The following is a 12,976-nucleotide window of genomic DNA, read 5'->3' as shown; positions in this document are numbered from 1 at the left end:
TTATTTCTTCTTTTCATTTCCATTTTGTGCTCAAAGGCACCGTCAGTTTGGTTCATCTCTCTTCACAACTGCAAGGGCTGCATTTCACGGGCACCACATCAAACAAGGCTGGGTGTCCCCGGAGGTGACAGGGGCTCCCAGGACCCTCCCTGCCCCCAGGGAACTTGGCAGGGGTTTGATAGCATTTTTGGTTGAAAGACTGGGGATGGCCGATGCCCCTGGACAGCTTCAGAGAGCTGTGTGGTGACTTAATGTCCCCTTCTCTGTCTCACTCCCCCAGGTCCGATCAGCCGTACGGAAGCGGTGGCACCGATGGCAGGACAAACATTCCATCCGCGCCCGCGTGGCTCGGGCCATGTCCATCCCCACCTCCCCGACCCGCGTCAGCTTCCACAGCATCAAGCAGTCCACAGCTGTCTGAGCGGGGAGGGATCTGCCGTACGGGGTGGGGGAGCTGGCGTCCCCACTGCATGGGACCCCTGCCACGGAGCAGCACAGGGGCCAGGTCCTGCCTGCACCCACTGGTCTTGCAGAGGGCACGCCAGCTCGCTGCGGATATGGGAAACCCGGCAGAAGCTCCTGTCCCCCTTGCTGGGGCAGCCCTGTGGGTCAGGACAGCTGGGGTGCTGCTTTGTCATCTCCCTGGCAGCGCTGTGACCTGCTGGGGTGGCAGAAGGAGCCAGGACAGCCCAGAGAGGTTGCAGCAGCCTCCCTGCCTGCTTCCATCCTGGGCATGATGCCCCATGTCCCATCACTGCCTCTCTTGAGTTTGTCACTGCTTTGAGGTGACAGGACACTAGGACATTGCTGGGACAGTTTATGGGGCTAATCCCTTGGGAAGCTGTGTCAGCCTTCCAGTGAGTGCATGATGGGATGCTGCTGGGGGTGGCATCTGGGTCGATGAGGGATGGATGAAGAGCCCCTGGACTGATTTCAGATGTTGCTTTATGTGGCTGTGTTTTTGTACCACCGGGGTTCTTTGAGCCCTTCCAGCCCTTCCCCTGCACCTTGCTGCATCCCTGGGATGTCCTGTAACTGCCGCTTGGTCTGACCAGGTCATTTCTCATCTCGACACCGAGGATGTGAGGCAGAGTAATGGGGTGGGAGAGGGGACGGAGCCTTGCTAGGGTTGGGGATGGGTCCCAGGGGCTCTGAACAGCCACATGGTAGTGGTCTGGTCTGAAGGAAGGCGTGAGGTTTAGTTAATCCTATGGTCTGGTCCAGCCCAGATGGATCTGCAGGTCTTTGCAAAGCCCCTGGCCCTCAGGCCCATGCCCCTGCTCGGGGATGGAAAGGTGAGGGACCTCCACAGTGAGGCAGTGGCTGAGCTCCCCAGGGGCAGCTACCGTAGGGACATGCCGTGGTTTTGCTCCCCTCCTCCCTGCCCTGCTTTTACCTGTGCAAGCGGGCTCGGTGCCAAAGCTGCTCCTTGCTTTTACACAGGGGATGGGGCCAAATCATTCCCAACGCTGGGATTAAGTGCCTTGGAGGAGCAGCAACTTCCCTCCCCATGCCAGGGACCTCAGATCATCTCCTGTGCAGCTGCCAAGTCCCTGATCCACCCCCGATGCCCTGTTTCATGTGGTCCAAAAGGAGCTGAGCAGAGAGGTCCATGCAAGTGGAGGGTTGTGCCCTGGCCTCCTCGGAGCCAGGTTTTCCCCACTCCATATGAGGTCTAGGGATGCTCAGGCACGGGGAGGGTGCCAGAGATGTTAGAGCGAAGTCTGCTCTCTGCATCCCAGGGATTTTGCCACTGGAGCCCTACAGGGTCTGGCATGAGTCCATTCACACTTCTGTGCCTCAGTTTCCCTACTATAAAGAACAGGCATAAACATTTCCTGCCCTGGGGAGATTCAAGCATCTTTGACATTGTAGGACTCTGTGATTTCCTCAGGATACACCACCAGAAAGGAATAAAATCTTTCTTTTTTTCATTAAAGGGAGGCAGAGGCAAAAACCTCCAGTTTCTTTAAACGTTTGAGAAGTTCAATAGTTTGAAGCAAACTCCTCCTCTCTCCCTCCCACTGAGATTTCCAACCTGCATGGTTACTGTGCAGCTAAACCCAGAACTACCCCATCGCCTCCAACAACGTGCTGAGAGCGACAGCTCCCGGTGTGACAGCGACCACAACGAGGACCCTCCCCTGCACGTGGGGTGGCCTTCAGTCCTTGTACAAGTTCATCCATCACCACCAGTCCCAGAAACTGCCCCTTATCCAATATGTGGGTGAGAAAAGGACCCCCAGTGTTACGCGATGGGGAACCTGGCAGCTCCCAGCTTTACAGCCACTTTCTGCTGATGCCCTACAAGGAGGAGACTTGTGTGTCCCCACTGTGGGTCACTTTGATTTCTCTGCTGGGTGCTTTGGTAGGAGTTAATAAACAGCTGGTGGCTACAGAGAAGGGGAAATGCCCCAGGAAGCTTTTTTCACCATACATATAAGTGGTGTTACCAAAAAGTGATGTGCTACATGTTCGATTTGGATTTTTCTAAAGCGGGGTCATTTTTGATGGAAAAGAAGCTGGAAATTGAAAAAACCAAAGAAAAAACCCAAACAGAATCATCTGTATTCCCATCACTGTTTTTTCCTTCTCCTCTTGATGGTCTGCTCTGACTGACATGACTTTGCTTTCTGTAGCTGGAGAAGTGTGTGTATTCTCAGCCTTGTTTGATTAAAATTACTTCAGTTCCTCTCACAAGGACTTTTGGGGCATGTTTATCGTTTGGAAAAGACAACCCCAGCACAGCCACTCTCCATCTCACGATGCAGTGGGCTCAGCATCCCGCTGGCCACAGAGGTCCCTGGGGCAGCTGGGGGCTTTTTTGTCTCCTCTTCTACCCTAAGTGCTCCTGCCCATAGTACAGAGGTGGGATACAGGCTCCTCCTGAAGGTATCAACACCATCTCGTCTAAGGGGGGGTGAGGAGCACCCTGTGTGGGTCTCCCACACAAGTACCATCAGGGCTAGAGAAACTCCAGGTTCTCCATGATGTTCTCCTCTTGCCAGCTGAGCTAACACAGAATAAAAATGTAATGTGCTTCGCAGTAGGAGGGAGGGCCAATTAAACTCGAATTTCATTTCATACATCAATGTTTACGAGTGAAATTCAGACACAAACATCTTTCTGGTCAAGCTCTTCTGTTGCAGAATTAATTTGTTCATCACACCGAGCCTTGGAGAGTGCTGTAATTTGGTAAGTACCATGCACATAAATAATAATTACAGGCTCCTGCTGATTACATGATTGTATTTAAAGTTATCAAGTAATTCTGAGATTAATGACCTCCCAATCCTGTACTCTTGATGAGGTTATAGCCTCTTGAGATAATCCTGCATTAACCCTTGAGGTTATCGTGGCAGCTCTCGGGGGTGGGAGAGGCCAAGCGGGACCCCGAGGATGGGACCTCGTGGTGCTATGGGACATCCCAGGCTGGGAGTGAGGCAGGCTCGCAGGAACCTCTCCACCACACAGGGATGGAATTTAATTTAGCTTCTTTATTTGAAGAACACATGAAATGCACCATGGGGGTTGTGTCTGGCCCTGGAGTCACTCCCCAGCCTCAGCCCTACCACCGGGGTCCCAAGTGCCCTGTGCTACATACAGCCCCAGCAAACCGAGAGCCCCACTGCCCTGGGCATCACACCCATCGGATGGGGGAGGGGGGTACAGCTTATGTTTAAAGCCAAGCTGGGCTATCATTCCTCTTCCTCCATCCTGGCTCAGACACGGCATTGCTGTCCAGCTGGCCACACTTCTGGATGTTTAACCCTTTCTGTACCTTCCCAGGCTGGCAACAATCCTGGAAGGGGGGGAAGTGGGGAAGGAGAGGAAATCTTGTGGCAGTTTAATAGCCTGATGGGCTCCTCTGTGGCTTTCAGTGCTGTCCGCCCCAAGATGTTCTCACCTGTGATGTGTTGTCCTTCCAGTGCTGCCTAACTCCCAAATAAATATTTCATCTTTTAATTCCAATGCCCTCTCTCTTCCTGCTCTCCCCCCAGCACAAGCCTCCCGCTGACATTTGTCACTGCAGTCACAGTTAAATGGCTTTCAAAAGTGCATGGCAGCGAGAGAGAGGCAGCTCTCTGCCACCCTCATGAAATTTTCAAAGGGCTGTATTTTTCCAGTTTGGAGAAAAATCTAAAGGTCTGAGATGCCAGTGTGGCTCCCACGGGTCCCATCGGAGAGCCTGTCTGCTCATCCCTGAGAAAACGCTTTTCTGGCCACTCCTCGAGGAGCCCCAGAGCCATGCCGAAGGCCACAGAGGTGTGTGCATCCATCACACAGCATGCTGGAGATGGGCTTCTGCAAGGAGCAGGGATGGGTCAGTCCCACCACCAAGTCCCACCACTCATGCTCGTGGCTCTGGGTCTGTCTGCAGGGGTCACCCACACCTAAGGCCATCCTCCCAGCTGGACCCCTCAGCGATGCTCCCAGGGGGATGTGCACCAAGGGTTGTCCGGGTTTTCCAGGTTTGTTTGGAAACAGTTTGGCCCCTTGCAGTCCCCAACAGCCTGCTCCCAGCACAGCACCAGCAGAGCCCCTGCCAGCACCATGGCCGAGCTGCCCTGCCTTCCTCCCTGTCAGGCAAAAGTGTCCGTGGGAAACTATTGCTTTTAGGCTGTGCTGATCTGCTGCTGAGCTAGTAGGGGAAACTGAGGCACGGATTTGCACTGTGTTACACAGGGAGATGTGGGGCTCCACCTACTGAGCACCATCCTGCCAGACACCTCTGCTGCAGAACATCCTGCCAGCCCCAGTCCAGGTCTGAGACCTGCTTCAGGAGACATCAGTGTGATGGGGGGCTCAGGACCCTCCTCAGCAGCCCACAGCCTCCTTCTGTCCTGGAGGAAACAGCCCCAGCGGGAGGCTCCCCATCCTGAGCCAGCCAACGATCCCTCAAACATGATCGCCTTCTGCTCCGACGGCAGCACCCATTTCCAGCCAGCTTGCTGACGTTCCGAGCTGCCCTTCCTGGCTCTCGCAGCAGGGGACCCGAAATTTGGGTGCAGCAGGAGAAGGGTCACAACTTCCCTCGTTCTGTGCTGTGCCCACGGGGACCAGTGCCCAGCAGAGTCCCCCAGTAACACCAGTGGCAAGTGCTTGAGACCCAGAGGTCCAGCTCCTCCCACAGTCCCTGGCTGCCTCCCCAGTTCTGCACGGGGGCAGAACACAAATGACTGGTCCTCATCTGTCCTCTCCAGCACACGGTGTCGGTGACATGGCTGTCACAGCTCAGGCAGCACAAAGTCTTTGGGCTTCGTTGGCTGAGTGTGGCTGAGCTCTTATCACAAACTGCCAGGGCTCGTGGCTTGGTCCCACAGGGTCATCTCCGACTGCCAGAGACTATTAGCATCTCTGCTTCCAGAAAGCTGAAGCCTTGCTTGGGATGAAACCAGCCTTTGGGAATGCAGATGATCCAGCCATGTTGCAATTAGGGGAGGGGTCCCCTGCCCTGTGCTTGCATCTCTGGGGGTGCTGGGTCAGGTCTGGCAGCTGAATGAGGTTCCTCTTGCAGGAGCGTGACTTCAGTTGGGTGGCTGGAGAGTCCCAAGGAGCTGGTGGCCACAGAGAAGCCTGTGGGTATGTGAAATATGGGACAAACAAGGGAGCCCGGGCTGAAGTACTGGCAGCGACCACAACTGCAGAGGGGTTGTCAGCACAGCAGGAGCCAGAGACCTGGAGGAACACAAACAAGGAAAACCGCAGCCCGAGAAGCATGTGTAAATGAAATACACTGCAAACACAGAAGCAGGGTCTTAGTACAAGCCAGGAAAAAGCAGCGCGACTGTGCCTGCTTGTTGGAAAGGAAAATGAGATATTCAGGAAAAGCCTTGGATTACAGCCTAGCACGTTTACATCCTTATTTTTGACCAGCGTTGCATCACTAACCCAAAGCCACAGTAGTAAAAATGCTTATGGTTCTGATGCAAATTATTTGGGTGGCTAATGGGAGCTATATTTTAATGTGTTATTATGGTTAAGGCATGCTTACAGACTGCAGATTGACTAAGCAGATAAAATAACCCTTTTTTTGCTCAACAGCAAACAGCTCGTTCCATAGACCTTTCCACACAGGAATCTTCCTGGCTGCTGCCCTTGCGCCAGACAGTGCTCAGGGAAATTCATCCAATTAACCAGCAATTAAAAACATTGCAAGCTGAAACCAAGCAAGCTCACACACAGTGACACGGAGATGAGCTGTGTCACTGTAGCTTGTCACCCACATGCCCTGGAAACTGCCCAGCCTGGTCAAGAGCTGCCCACGACTTTGATTTTTGGGCAGGCTCTGACCTGCATTAATGTGTCCTGTACAGGTGCAGCCTGGAATTAGCTGCTGCCTCCCCCCATCGCTACACAGGTGCTGCTGGGACTGCCGGTCCCTCACTGGGGCAGCTGGGAGATGCCACCATGTGCTTCTTCCAATTCACTTTCAGCATCCTTGGGGATGGCCGCGATCACCAGGCAGATTCCAGAATTTCCGTGTTTCTGGTCCACCTCCCCAGGCCAGCTGAGACCCGACACATACCTTATAAACTGGACCTAAGTGCATCTTAGCACCTCCCAGAGCAACCCAACTGCTTCCACACAGCATCAGGTGCTCCCAACACGGTTGGGTCCACCTGGGTGCTTGTCCTCAGCTCGTTATGGAAACTCTCATTAGTTGCTGTGTTTCAGTGGCCAGGAGGCATTTAATGCCTTCCCTCCTTGGTGCTAGCCCTTGCACATCAACCCACCCTGAAGATGGGCCAAACCCACATATTTTAATTCAGATCAACCTACAAATGCTTCATCCACCTCTTTTGACCCCCAGGAGAAAGGTTTTTTTTGCTTAAATACTAAATTCTGGTTAGTTGTTTCAGTTTATTTTTAAACAAAGTGTGTTTCCTGCTCCTAAAATTTCCCCTCTGTGTGTAATTCCCATGTTTTCCTATTTCTTTTCCTGAAAGCAGTGCCCCAATACGCTGGGTGACAGCAAAGAACAAAGCCTAGCCCAGTCCCCAGAGATTTTCTCCTATAAAAGCTGCATCTCAGACATCTTACACCTAATTTGCAAGGAGAGATTTGAAGGGCCCAACACAGCCCAAGGCATCACAAATCCCCCCCCAGCAAAACAGGACACAAGTCAAGCACTGCTGGAGACGAGGAAGTGCAGAGCCAATGCCATGGCAATCGAGGAAAATCTATGCAAAATGGGTAGCAATTAAATGAGAATTAACCGGGTTGCAAGAGGAGAAAATTGTTTCTTTCAAACCCTCTTGATTATAGAGCTGAAATGGCCCAGAGCTCCCATGGCTTATCACTGGTGTGGATAGATGAAGAGGCTGTTAATCAAGATTGTCAGAAGCTTTCCCAAAGCCAAACATCCTCGCTGGAGCGAGGGCTCGGCAGGGACCTTCACTTTGCTGCAGCGTTGTCTGCTCAGCTGTTAACCACAGAAGTGCTGGCCAGGGAAGGCAGGCGGCTTGCTTTGCCCAGAGAAGGGCTGGGGATTTCACACTGGTGGCCAGGAAGGTGACACCTCTGGTGGGGTGGGATGGAAATGGATCCTCTGCAGCCCATCCCCATCCCATGCAGCCCTTCTCCTTCCCTGACATCCTGAAAGGCCAACAGCATCTGCCCTCAGGGCTGCGGTGCAGCAGGAACAGGGTGTTTTGTCAGGCTGTCTCACCAAAAGCCGAGCCTTGACATGGGCTGATAGCCTGCCAAGCCAGGCAGGGGGCCGGGGGATGGCTGAGGGTGGGCACATGTCTGATTCTTCCCCCTGTCCACCCTCGTGCCCCTGGCACAGTGACCAGATGGATGGTCACCTCTCGCATCCGCATGGCCCTGGGGAATCAAAGGCTTTGGGAGAGGACCTGCGTCCAGCCAAGGTCAGATCTGGTCCTCTGACACCCTAGAACGATAAAGCCGAGCTCCCCCAGCCCCACAGCTCTGGGAAATGGCTGGGACACCTCTCCCCAGCCCCCCTAAACAGCTCTAGGGGGTCAAAGCAAGGACAGAGGTTGGAAAATTGTGGCGGAAGCAAGCAGGGAGCATGTGTGCACGCACAGCCAGGGACACCCACAAAAAGCAGCCCATCCTGCACTTGGGGAGGTGACCACCAGCCATCCATCCTCACCATGCTCAGACAAACCCCAAAATAGGTGCTGCTTGATGCTCAGCAGCTGAGCTGCAGCTGCCTTCTGTGCCAATTACATACTTACGCTAATGCCACAGCACTAATTGCATTAATAGAAGACTAATCGCACACCTAACGGATGTAAACGGGAGCTAATTACCCAACAGCGACACCACCACACTGCACAGAGCCATCCATTGTGGCGAAGCCTGGTCGTGGTCGTTCCCGGGAGCATCCCTTCGGCAACGCTGGGGCTCTCCGGGTGCCTGAGCTGCACCCCTGGGCGAGGGGCAGTAAATCACCGCATTGGGCTGTACCTGCTCCTAACACCCAGCAGCTGTAGCTCCCTCATGCCTCATCTGATTCATCCTGGGGCAAATTAAGGCTGTTGCACTGGCTAGGAGGTGTATTTAGGTGGAGAGCACCTATAGGTGGAGGTCTCTGGTTTTGTATTCAGATTGTCCATGATGAAGGGTGCTGCCAGTGTTCAACAGGCTCTTGCCCTTGCCCTGGGCTACCAGCACCCTGGGTATGACCAAAGGCAGTGGGGACACCCTAGGAGCACCCAGTATGCCTGGCAAGAGGGTAGGAGATGGGTTATTCCTGCCTGGAAGAAGCAAGCAGGAGCTGGGGAAGATGCTGACCGTGCTCAGGTGCTGTGAGGACAGGTTTGGTACCATGTTCCTGCTCCTGATGTCTGGCCCTGTGCTCCCTGTGCTTCGCAGCCACTCACTAATACCCATCCCTCCGTCTCCTCCAGCTCCCTGCCTCCAGCACATGAAAACTGATCCGGAAAGTTCGCACAGCCCCTGTACCCGGGGAGCATCGCAGCCTGGTGCTAAGCAGGCAGCAAGCACTGGGTCATGCAGGCTCCTTCCCTGTGGCCTTTGTGCCCTTCTCCACCTCGCTGGAGCGTAATTAGTGCCTCTTGGCTTGATGGTGTGATAAACTAGCAGCAGTAGCAGCTCTTTGCAGTGGCACAGCAAGGGCATGGAGGGGGAAGCAGCCAGATGTCAGGATACCTGGCTTCCAAATCCACCCTCAAGTGACGGAGTCACCCTCTCCGGGCTTTGGGTGCGTTGACCCACCCATCGCACTGGGCTGACAAGGGGCAGGTCACTCGGGGGGTGTCTGTTGCTTGTTTAGACACTGTCATCAGCCCGCCAGAGCACTGCAGCCCTCCAGACACCCTTAACTCTGCCCCTGTGCGTCTGCGCAGGAGCCAAAGTGTTTAAGAAAGTAAAATGTGTTTGGGAAGGAGGGGAAAAAACACATTTAGAAGTAACATTTTCAGATAGCTGACGCCAGTGTTTAGCAGGTGGGCTAAAACCTACTGGAGCTGTCGGGCCAAGGCAAAGATGCATTGAGGAAGAGGCTGAACAAGGCTCTTCCCAGGGCACGTGGCACGATGAAGGCTGGGATGCACTCTAGCAAACCATGAGCAGCACAATCCCCTGTGCCGTTCCAGACAGGAGAGGCGGTTTCTCCACCAGACATAGATTGCTCCTTGCAATTTTCCCTCAGCCGAGCCTGAGCGAGCAGCTTTGCACCGCTGTGAGCAGAGCCGCAAGCGCGCCCGTGCTGCAAAGCAATTGCAGCGAAAACCCCGGCTGGGGTCCCAGCACCTTCAGAGAGGGCGACTGCACGGCGTGAGAAGAATCCTAATGGGACAGTGGGTGGCTGCGGCAGCGTTTGTCACCTCAGCGGTCCCTCCGGGCAGCACAGGACTGCGCTGGCAAGGGTGGCAGTCGGGGCACTGCGGGAAGGGGCACGGGCAGCGCTCTCGGGGCAGGGATGGCACAGGCAGCGGGTTGTTTCCAGTGCCATGGTCAGTGTGTGAAGTGTCATCAGCTCCTTAGAACGAGCAGGGAAGATGCTGGGTGCCTGGGGTTTGCTGCAACGGGATGGTCCGGTGCTGCTCCGCACTGACTGGCCACCCCAGCCGCGCTCTGGAGCTGCACACTTGCACAAGCCAAGAACACACCTGCGATTTAGGAGAGGGGTGGAAGTCAAATAAAGCTTTTCTTTCTCCCCTTTCCCAGCACTGACTTTTTTGGGGGTTAGGAGTTGCTCAGTGGATAAGGGGTGAAAAAAAAAAAAAAGAACTAAAAAAGGCTTTCAAAGCAAATTCCCCCCCATATCAGTATCCTGGGAGGGTTCCACATCATGTAATTTTAAAATATCACAGCAAAATATGTCAAGCTTGAAGGAGAAAAAAAAGTCATTCTGGATTTTAGGGGCATCTGACAAATTCCACCAGAAGCCTTACACATCCTGGTGTGTGCCAGCACGGCTCATAATACAGAACAGTTTTGTCTGAATTCATATTTCCAGCCTCAAACAGACATTTTCCAGTGGGCACAGACCTGGGCAGACCAGCTGCATTTTCCTCTTGGAGGAACATTATTTATTTTCCCACCTAGTTAAACCTTTGCGGCTATGCCGTGCTATTGACCTGTCTCTAAAGGAGGGGCTGCATTTCATTAGCCCAGGGAAAGCATGCAGCTTGCAAAGGAAAATCAGTATCTGCCATCTGTATTTATGTATGAGCTTTTATTAATGTGGACTTTGGAGTTTGGCTGACGTTCTCTGTGTCTGTCCCTGTGCTCTCCCTGCTCCAGTCAATAGCCATTCCTGTTTCCAAAGGGATGCACTCTAAAAAGCATCTGTGCTGCTTACTTTACTCAAGGGAGTGGGATTTTTTCATCATTCTATAATATAAATGAATACAATATCCTTTGATGGCCTGGCCAGGTTGATGGTGTTTCTCTCCCTTCTCCATCACCTCTTTCCTACAGTAAAGGGAAAAAATCAGTCAGGGCTCATCAAATGCTCTTAGTCAAAATTTTTTTTTTTTTCTTGAGCAGCATTTGGGGATTGATTACTGTTTTCTTCTTTAATAGAGTACCTACTTCTTTCTTGTTTTTCTTTCCCACTGGTGTATCAAAACCCCCAAGTGTTATTTTACTGGCAAAGCTTTCAGTGGCTGAAAACCCAAGCTGTTTTGGCCTGGAACCAAAATCATTAAAGTCTTTCCAAGGAACATTTTAAAACCTTGAAACTCTTCTTAGTTTTGTAGGTTTTCAGTTAAGATTTATTTTTAACAAGTCCTGGAACAGATGTAGTCTGGGAGGGGGTTGTGCATTCACCACCTCTGTCACCAGGTCACATCTTCCACCGGGCTCATGGCTATGGCAGGAGGAGAGTCGAGGATGCCCGGGCACGTTCCTCCCCATCCCGGTGCCTCCTGCCCAGCCACTTCTGGGTTAATTTGGAGCTCTGGGCTGGTTCCATCTCCCCTAAGCCCAAGCAGGGATCCCAAGATGGGACATACTAGCAAGGCATCCATTCTGAGTAGCGGCAATGCATTAGCAGAGGCAGCTTTCTAATTTGGCATTGCTCCACAGCAACAGTGGAAAATAATCCAAAAAAAATAAATGGGAAGAGAGAAATCCAGAGACTCGAGTGCCTTCTGCCTGCAGCTGAGCTGGACCTGCCTTTCCCCCCGCGGCTCCCGAGGATGCTTTGAAGTCCCAGACCCTCCCTCCCACATCTGGATCCTCTTTCTCTCATTCTTCACCCCATTCACTGCCTGGGAGTGGATTTAACCTGCAGAGCTACTGGTTTCCCTTTGAAGAATTATTTGATTTAAGGTCCCTCATCCCTCGATCCTCCCCATCCCTCCAATCCTCCTCCTGCAAAAATAAAGCAATGCCTGGGAATCACGTGTGCGGCACTGGTGGCACCAGCCTTGGCATGCACGGCACGGCAGGAAAGACGGGTCGAGGCAGTGCTGGGAAGCTTGATTGCTTTCAAATTGAAAACTAATGACCAAACATCGGTGTCATGATGCTGGAGAGATTTTCTCCTCATTTACTCAAAAACAAAAAGGAGAGGCGAGGTGAGCTCCACTCGCATGGGTCCTCGATGAACCAGAGTGGAAGGGGCTGCTTTTCACCGTGTTGCTCTCCATTAAAGGGATTGCTCTAGCCAATATCAAATGCTGGAAAGGTGGTGTGGGTGTGACCCCATTACCTGTTTTTTCTATTAAATTGCTTTCACTGCAATCCTTACAAAATTAACATTTTCTAATTCACCTGGAAAACCCCCTTTTGCTCCTCTCACTTGAAGGGGAATTGCTGGCAAAGCCTCTTCTCCATGGAGGAAAAGCTGGAGGCAGACCCAAGGCACCCCGTGGTCATCCCGAGGGTATTTCCATGCCACGCACCTGCATCTCCCTTGCAAGGAGGGATTCCCGAGCTGGCAGCAGCAGCTCTCCCAGGCTGCGACCCAGGCTGCTCCACAGCAGCTCCTGGTGCCTGGTGGAAAGGGTCCTGCAGCTCTGGGCTGCTCCTTGCGTGTCATCTGGAGTCAAAGCTCCCACTGAACCAGCAGCAGCCAGGATAACACACGGATGATGTGTACCAGTACAGGCAATGGCTTGAGGATCCAGGGCAGGAAAAAATAGGAGATAACACCTTCCTGGTGCAAGGTGCACAACCTGGGTCAAAGCTCCCATCCTGCCAGGCTCTCCTGGCCATGACAGCTCTGGGGAGATGAGTACACAGAAAAACAATAGCACCATGACCCTTTTGTTCCCAGGGCTGCCTCTGAGAGCCGCAAACGTGGTGGCTGGCTCAAAATGAAAAACGAGAGGCCGAGCAGGCTGCTGACCCACAGCAGCTAACACAAGCAGCTGGGCTCCTGACGAAGGAGACGGAGACCTGATCATTTTCTAAAGCACTGGAGAGATCAACACGTCTCAGCGAGCTCAGGTGGCTCAGACAGTTCCTCTCTCCATGTTCTGGGGAGAGAGGAGATAAGGTAAAGCAGAGTCCTGGCCCCGGAGGCTTT

General features: G+C 53.1%; 1 protein-coding gene across 1 annotated transcript in view; it reads left to right on the top strand.

Annotated features, from left to right (window-relative positions):
- CRHR1 (corticotropin releasing hormone receptor 1) overlaps positions 1–2,702 on the top strand; it is a 29,519-nt gene extending 26,817 nt beyond the window's left edge. Inside the window, exon 13 of the mRNA XM_056362634.1 lies at positions 281–2,702. Within this exon, the coding sequence (XP_056218609.1) occupies positions 281–421 (141 nt within the window). The 3' untranslated portion in view covers positions 422–2,702. The remainder of the gene's footprint in view (positions 1–280) is intronic.
- Positions 2,703–12,976: the final 10,274 nt, after the last annotated feature.

This window comes from Falco biarmicus, chromosome 17 (genome assembly GCF_023638135.1).
Source record: "Falco biarmicus isolate bFalBia1 chromosome 17, bFalBia1.pri, whole genome shotgun sequence".
Classification (NCBI taxonomy): domain Eukaryota; kingdom Metazoa; phylum Chordata; class Aves; order Falconiformes; family Falconidae; genus Falco; species Falco biarmicus.
This window is presented reverse-complemented; position numbering and strand designations above follow the sequence as displayed.